Source organism: Agrilus planipennis, unplaced genomic scaffold (assembly GCF_000699045.2).
Source record: "Agrilus planipennis isolate EAB-ADULT unplaced genomic scaffold, Apla_2.0 scaffold365, whole genome shotgun sequence".
NCBI classification, from domain to species: Eukaryota; Metazoa; Arthropoda; class Insecta; order Coleoptera; family Buprestidae; genus Agrilus; species Agrilus planipennis.
The window spans coordinates 118,085-126,547 of NW_020439243.1; the positions used below are offsets into that span (position 1 = coordinate 118,085).

At 28.8% G+C, this 8,463-nt stretch overlaps 2 protein-coding genes across 6 annotated transcripts in view; both read right to left on the reverse strand.

Annotated features, from left to right (window-relative positions):
• Nucleotides 1–1,310, reverse strand: part of LOC108742550 (elongation factor 1-alpha 2) — a 15,648-nt gene extending 14,338 nt beyond the window's left edge. For 2 of the 5 annotated variants that reach the window (XM_018477800.2, XM_018477799.1), the window contains exons 1-2: nucleotides 1,133–1,225; nucleotides 833–929 (exon numbers count right to left, since the gene is read on the reverse strand). The gene's annotated coding sequence lies outside the window, so the exon portion shown is untranslated. Of the gene's footprint in view, nucleotides 1–832; nucleotides 930–1,132 lie in introns of all 5 variants that reach the window. The other 3 variants (XM_018477803.2, XM_018477802.2, XM_018477801.2) reach the window with 3 other exon arrangements.
• Nucleotides 1,311–1,926: 616 nt separating this feature from the next.
• LOC108742551 (GRIP and coiled-coil domain-containing protein 2-like) lies at nucleotides 1,927–7,838 on the reverse strand. The gene is made up of 6 exons (XM_025978184.1): nucleotides 7,639–7,838; nucleotides 3,827–7,576; nucleotides 3,499–3,510; nucleotides 2,936–3,095; nucleotides 2,428–2,883; nucleotides 1,927–2,178 (listed from the first exon to the last, which is right to left on the reverse strand). The coding sequence occupies exons 2-6, from the start codon at nucleotides 7,528–7,530 to the stop codon at nucleotides 1,999–2,001; spliced, it is 4,512 nt and encodes a 1,503-aa protein (XP_025833969.1). The 5' UTR covers nucleotides 7,531–7,576; nucleotides 7,639–7,838; the 3' UTR covers nucleotides 1,927–1,998.
• Nucleotides 7,839–8,463: the final 625 nt, after the last annotated feature.

Here is an 8,463-nt window from a genome sequence, read left to right on the forward strand (position 1 = left end):
TTAATAATTAAATTTAGTTATTAGTATGATTGTGGCAATGCAACGAAAGAAATTAATCTTTATATGTATATGCATACCTATATTCTTATGAAAATATTTTACGAATTTCAGAAATCCAAAATTTTGTATGATACATAAATTTATATTAAACTAGCTACGCATCTCTAATGGGAGCTTCCTAGCGAGGTAGAATGTCGTTATTTTCCACGCACAAGTGTACTATGCTTTTGGTAACTTAATATTGTCAAACATTGTCATCTTGTTTTCCTCACTGGAAAGCTTCCATTATATGCATATACCTCAGTATGTGTTTTATTCTTCAATGCATTCATAAGTATTAAAGCAAAATAACGTGGTAGAAAATTCACCTATTAATTGTAACAGTTAAAAGGTGAAAGCCGGCTGCGACAATACTGACATGACCAATTTTTATTTTAAAATGCGAAAATGCATTAACATTATTTATTTAATTATTGCAAATAATTTATGAACTTCAGCATAACCAAGAAGTAAAGAGTGCAGGCGGTACAAGAGCAAATAATGATTAAAATTAAAGACTAGGCGCCATATTGGGATAGACTATAGATATGTACTGGGAAAGACCTATTCAACTAAATTAAATACGTTGTGTAATACATAAATAAAATATAGCTGTTATAGAATTTAAAATACACTAGTGATTACTACTTATTTGTGTAAATTACTTTTGCATATATAGGTTTTATACAAATTCAAGACCCAAAAATCAATAATTGAAAAATGTAGATATTCATAATATATCTCATCAAATACCTAGGTAAGTACTAACAAGAAAAATTCGAAAATTACATACGTCTTATCTCGAAAAGGCAATGAACAGTTCTCACTTTTCCGCTAAACGTCAAATCACTGAGGTCAATGAATTAGGTACCTATGGGTCGTCAGTTATACTGTAATAATCGAGTCGATTTTCATAAATACTTTGTTCTGAAGAATTAATGCGGCGTTTATTACAGTTTACACAAAAAATTGACAATGAGTTATGACAACCGGAAAGCAAACTATCAAATTCAATTGTTTAATATTTGGCGAGTTTTAATTAGCATGCAACATTAAATAATAGTAATTTCCAATAAATACTGCTTTCGTTTACCTGATTGTGTAAATGCAGAAATTTCGGCACTAGCTAAATAGGCCGAATTAAATATAACACCGGTAACAAATAACAACTTCACTACAGATACTCACTCACCTTGAAATGCACAGTAAGAGGGCGAGTGGAGACTCGTTCTGAATGCGCAGACAAGCGGAAATAGAGATGGCTAGTGATTTTTTTATTATTGATTTTACTATTTTTAGGCGTATTAATATGAATTAATTGTGTTTTTAAATTTTCTCTTCCTGAATAAAAACATCGAGATGCTTAAAGGGAAAATTTTTAACAACTGTTTGCAAAAAATTTTATAAGTATAAGAATCGTTTGACTAATTGAGATTCTGTTTTCTTACTACCGGATATTAATTTTGTGAGGGAAATTCAAAATCAAATTAGGCAGAAAAGCGATATTTTAGAACATAATACTATGAGACGTGATTAAATATGCATTTATCATTTGTACGTTAGGAGTATCAATATTATAAAGAAACCGCTCGGTAATCAAATTAATTATGTAAGCAAAACAAATAGTTCTGTTGGTTTTTAGAGACTTAAAATTAACTGAAGGCATTTTGGGTTCAAGGTTTTTGAACGTTTTATGTGGAATTTTGGATAACATTGTCTACATACATTAAATATAAGAAAAAATTATTACTGACGTTTTTTTTATAATTTGGTTTATGTAGCATTACGATTTTAACAATATTGCTGCGACATAAAAAGAAATTCCTTTTTGAGGTTTTTTAAAAATGAAATTTACATTATTTAAATTCAGATTTAATGAAGGACAAAATATACAAATTATATGAAGAATAATAAACAAGAAAATATTGGTAGTAAATACTTATATTTATTATTTATCTATTATTGGGGTTTATTTGGCGAAGTCCATGCAGATGATAAATAATTAGTCCAACCACGAAGTCCTTGTTCACCTCTAGCAACTTCGTTTAATTTTTGTATTTCTTCTTTACTGAATTTCAAAATAGTATTAAGTACTGGCACTAAGCGGCTCCTTTCATCACCACTACTTAATGTAACAAACTGAAAAGATATCTTTTTTTAATTTTCACTGAAATAAATACTTATCTTATAAATTGGTACCTAATTATTATTAATCACATGCATTAGGAGAAGTACAAAAAAAAACAGCAAACATAATTTAGAATTTTCTAAGAACATTTAAAACAACAGAATATGTAATTTGGTATGATTTTGTCTCGTTCAAAATTCTTTTGAAATTTAACTGTTATTAAAATTTTTTGAAGAACTATTTTATCCAATTTCGATTACCTTGTAAATGATATTTTTCAAATACTCCAAATTTTCAGCATGTTTTTCTCGCTCCACAGATCTCTGTTGTCTCCGAATCTCTTCTTTTAAAAGTCTATTCATTTGTACATGCTTTGCCAAATCCTGTTCTGTATCAGCTAGCAATGCAGTAAGATGTGATACTTTTGCATCGTTCTGCACAAGCTGTTTTTTAATATGTATTACTTCTTGATCGTATTCATTATTAAGGAGACGTTCTAATGGTACAGGATAGGTATTGGAAACATTAATGGAATCAACACTTTCGGAGCCTTCTCCTTCTTCACGAGGCGTTATTGGATGTACAGCTGACTGATTTTCAAGTAGAAAGTTTCCTTTTTCTAGTTTACTTTGTAATTCGATTATTTCTCTATTATGCCGAACTTCTTGTTCAGACAATTGCTGCTTATAACACTGTGTAACAGTTTCTAAATGAATCTATAAATATTCATAATTAAAACTACTCTTAATACAGATTAACACAACGAACTTTTAAATTCCTAATACTGTCTGAATGTTCACTAACGGCCAAATGATATTTGCAGGACATCTCATTAAGTTGTTTTTTATAATCATCTATTTCATTCTTCATTTGTTTTATGCTTAATTCTACATTTTCTTTTTCCAAAATCAAATTGGCATTCTCNTTTCAACTTTTCTAAATTAAGATTTTCTAATTGTAATTCATGATTTGTTGTTTTTAAAGCTAAAACTTCTGCAATTTCTTTTCCTAGGTTATCATCTAACTCTTTGTTTTTCACTTTTAGTGATTGTATTTCATTTTCTAAAGTATCACTTATTGTTTTCACAGGACAAAATTCCTTTTTGATTAAGGAATTTTCTTCAGTTGATTTTTTATCTGTACTTAGGTTTCCAATTTTGTTTTCATTTCCAATATTGTTTAGAGAAATATTATCAAAATTCTGTAGCAATGTCTCTTTTTCTTTAGCCAATGTTTCATAATTTTTATTAGAATCTGCAAGTGTTTCTTTAAATGCTACATTTTCTTTTAATAGTAACAAATTTTCATTTTTGATTCTGTTTAACTCAAACATCAAAACATTTCTCGATCGTTCTATTCCAATATATCAAATAATTTTTTTCATTAAATCATTAGTTTTTGAAGTTTATTTCCAAAAAAATTAACAAGAGAGATTCGCCCTAATTACTTGCCACTGCAACGTTCCTTCATATTGCGAAACAAGAGTCCACGTAATGGTAATTAGGGTAACCCTCTTTAGTTTACCAGTCTTTATTTTCTACCCACTATAAGTAGGTACAATTAACAAACAATAAACGCAAAAGTTAGACATTTGCTATTTAGTGCGAGTATAATAAACAAAATGTTGTAGAGAAAAATTATGACATTACAAATGCTTACCTTGAATCTTTCAACTGCTCCGTTAAAACTGCAATTTGTGCTTTGGAAGTGGAAAGTTCATGAGATAATTTTTCTTCTTGTGCAACATCTCGATTTTGACTTTGTTTAAGTACAGTCTGTGCCCTAACTTTATAATTCTGATAATCCATTTGTAGTAAATTTAGTTCTTCTTCTTGAATATTTAACATACCTTGAACTTCACGTAGGCGTTGTTCCAAACCTATGTTTTGACTTTGTAAGTATTCTTTTTCACTTTTTAGGCTCAAGTTTGCCTTTTGCTGTTCTGAAATCACCTTAGACAACGCAGCAGATAATTCTTCATTTTGCAGACGCAAATTTTCAATTGAGCTCATCAATTCTGCATTTTTTTCATCTTTATTTATGATGACAGCTTCCAAATTGTTTATATTCTTTTGGTAGGCACTAATTCGTTTTCTAGCTTCATCCAATTCCACCTCATTCAATTGAAAACGTTCTTCTAATACTCGATTTTGTTCTTTCAATGCATTTGAAGTTGTTTTTTGGGATTCTAGTTGAGCTTTAAAACTTTGTATGATTTCTTGTTTCTTTTCTAATTTTTGAGACAGATCTTTTAGGCCTCGCTCATAATCTTGCATTTCTAAATTAAGCACTGACTGCTTTTTACATTCATTATTTGACTCTTGAAGTAAGCTTTTTGTCTGACTGTGAAGCTCAATTTCTTCTTTTAATTCGTGCTCTTTTAATTCAAGATCAGCTTTTAGTTTTGATATTTGATTTTCAAGATCCTTTTTGAGAGCTGAATTAACTTCTACTTCTTTCCTTAAGGTCTGTATCTTTCCTCCAACTTGTCGCTTCCAGTTATTAACTTCCTGTTTTTCTCTAGTTAGAGTTTCTATCTGACGTTTCAATTCACATATCTGTTCTTCGTCTATAGAAAGCTGTTTTTTTGCACTACTCAATTCTAGTGCTGCTGAATCAAGCTTTTTGGATAATTTTTCATTTTCAGTTTTAATATTATCAAGTTCATCTTCGACTTTATCACATTTGGTTTGAAGCATTTGGGAAGTTTTAATGCTATTTGAAAATTTTTGTTGTAAATGAGTCCTTTCTTGCTGTTCTTTGACTATTTCTTCTTCTAAATTTCTTACCTTGCCTTTAAGTTTGATTGCTAATGATCTTAATTTTCCATATTTTTCTTCCCATGATCCTTCCAAATCTTTGAGTCTGCCTATTTCTTCTGTTTTTGATATGGTAGAGGCAGACATTGAATCTACTTCATTATCACATTTTTCATGAGACTGGTATTCAACTAGATTTATTTTTTGTCTTAATTCATCTACTACAGAATTTAATTGATTATCTTCTTCACATTTGAAATTTTGACCTGATAAATATTGTTTTAAGTTTTGTAATTCCGTTTGTAGTTCAGTAATTATACCTTCTTTTGCTTGAATTATTTCACTGGCTTTATTACTTTGTATTTCAAAAACTTTAATTTTCTTCCGCAGTTCTTCACAGTGCTCCTCCTGCTTAGATATTATTTCACCACGTTCCTTAAGCTCTTGATTCATAAAATTCATCTCAGATAATAACTCATTATGTTCACGTTTTAAAATACTTACAGTTTCTTCTAATTCATTTTCTTTATCCAAATTTTCATTTGTCTGAGTTTCTTTAAAATGTGTTAATAGAAGCAATTTTTCATTTTTCTTTATTCTTTCTTGAAGTTCTTCATTAATATTAGTAAGGCGAAGAATTTCTTCATTCAATTTTACAATTTCTCGTCGTGATTGTTCAGCTAAACCTATTTCAGCAGTTTTTAAAGTTTCTAACTCTTTGATTAAACATTCATTATGTTGTTTGCATTCATTAATTTCTTTCAATTGGATCTCATTTATGCTATGTAACTCTAATAATTGCTTTTGAATATGAACACCTTCGACATCTTTACTATCTTCTTCAGTGTTAACTTTACAAAAATTCTGTAGATTTTCTTTATTTTTAGTTGTAAAACAAGATAGATCTTCAGAGTTAATTTTATCTTTTGAACTAATTTTAGATTCGTCAAGTTTCAACTTTTCTAAATTAAGATTTTCTAATTGTAATTCATGATTTGTTGTTTTTAAAGCTAAAACTTCTGCAATTTCTTTTCCTAGGTTATCATCTAACTCTTTGTTTTTCACTTTTAGTGATTGTATTTCATTTTCTAAAGTATCACTTATTGTTTTCACAGGACAAAATTCCTTTTTGATTAAGGAATTTTCTTCAGTTGATTTTTTATCTGTACTTAGGTTTCCAATTTTGTTTTCATTTCCAATATTGTTTAGAGAAATATTATCAAAATTCTGTAGCAATGTCTCTTTTTCTTTAGCCAATGTTTCATAATTTTTATTAGAATCTGCAAGTGTTTCTTTAAATGCTACATTTTCTTTTAATAGTAACAAATTTTCATTTTTGATTCTGTTTAACTCATTCACAAAAACATTTGATAATATTTCTAATTGTTTCTGCCAATTTTGAGCTTCCAATATATATTTCTTAGAATCATTTATCAAGGTATCTTTCAAATTTTTTAAACTTGCAACATCTTTTGCAAATTTAACAATTTTTGAGTGATAGGATTTCAATTTTTCTTTTAGTTTTTCATTGGTATTTTGGAGATCAGTTGTAATGCCACTACATACAATTTGATTGTCAGCAAGTTTGGCTGCTGTAGAATGAAGGTCTTGTTGCAATTTTTCAATCAGTGCTCTATTTTTATGTAATTCTGTATTAAGATCATCCTTAGAATTTAAGTAATTTTCAATTTGTTGTTCTTTTTCTTTATTTTTTCTATTAAGGTCAATTATTGTATTTTCATACTCACTAACAATTTTCTTTAATTTAGATGATGTATGCACCAATTCCTTGTTTTGATTATAAAGACTATTGTTTTCTTCACTTAATTTACCATTTTCAAGAGTTAATTCCTCATTTTTTTGCATTAAATATGAAGTATTTTGATGTAAATCTTTGATCGTATCTTGGATAATTTTTGAAGTGTTATTTTCATTATGCTGTTCTTCAGATGTAGTTCCTTCAGTTTCTAGTTTGTGTTTATTTTCTAAAGTATCATCTTTGTCAGATAGTTTAGTATTTTCTCTTCGAAATCTTATGTTTTCTTGCAATTTTTCACAAGTTTTCTGTATTTCAATAAATTTATGCTGTTCTTTCATAAGGTTTATATTTTTATCATGTAACATAGTAAGTTCCTTTTGATAACTACAGTTAATATCTTTAACTTCTTTAATTTCTTTTTCTAATGCATCCAAGTTTATTAACAAACCTTCATTTTCATCATTAAGACGCTGTACTTGTCTCTTAAAACTTTGATTTTGTGTATCCATGTCACCTAACTTATTTTCCAAATCTGACAATTTTATATGACATTGACTTAGTTCACTTTGTAAAGTACTTTTTTCAAATTCCATATTTGAAATTGTAGAAACTAATTCTAACTTCTGATGTGTTAAATTCTCAATTAATTCCCTGTTGGTATTATTTACATTCTTTTCAATATCAGATAAACGCTCTTGAAGTATTTTATTTTCCTGTATAAGTGTATTTTTAACTTGCTTGTCTTTATCAGTAACCTGTAAAAGAGTTTTGCATTTTTCTACTAATTCTTCCTTTGTTAAATTTTCCATTGAATTTTTGTTATTAGATTCTGAAGGTATTTCCATTTTGATGAAATAGTACGTGAAGATAAATTAACCAAATATATATGCACTAGAAGGAATTTAATAGGTTATTAATACCTTGCTATGTGTGTACTTCATCTTATTATTTACATTATTCCTGCATTAGCATTACTGTTCAAGTGTGATGGAACGTTTGAAGCTTACAATCAAATTAAAAAAGAAGACAGGACATTTAAATATACAGTGCACTTCACTCTCTTATATTAAAATTACAGCAGATTCAAGATTTACATTCACAAGTTACTTATGGTATGAGGTTATGGTTAGTATCATAGATGTACGTATCAGACAGCGATTTCATTTCTTGTGTATGTTGTGTATATGTTATTCTATATATGTATATTCTATAGTTAGTCTCTATGGTTAGATGTTATAGAGTTAGTGATTAGTCATGAGTACATATGAAATGTCGAGCGCGAGCGACACCTAAGTTTACCCCACGTAAGTTTTTAATTTTTTTAAATTACCAAAATCGACATTACCGATATACTAGGCGACATACATTTTACTGAAACGACAACAGATGATGCGACGGCGGTTGCGATTATCGGAGGAATTCCCCAGTAGTTGTGGCGTTATTGAGCAATAGTGAGTAGTTTCACAACTTGTAATATTTTAAAATTTTTGTGAAAAGTACTTTTACCTATCCTGAAAGTAAGTAATATATTAAGTACTTCAATCATGCTTTACAATAAGTAAAGAAAGGATGTTTTCTGCCCAACACAGAAAAACCGTGATGTACAGTCTACACTATTACGGGGTCAAATTAATTTGAAATGTTCTACGTAGATTATACAGTTCCTGCAGGAGTTAAAGGTCAAGATGCCGCTTTCCATTTTCCTGAAGTAACAGCGGTTCCAACGAAAGTGGCAGGTATTGTAATTTGTTGTTGTGAAACTTAAGTTCTAAAAAAAA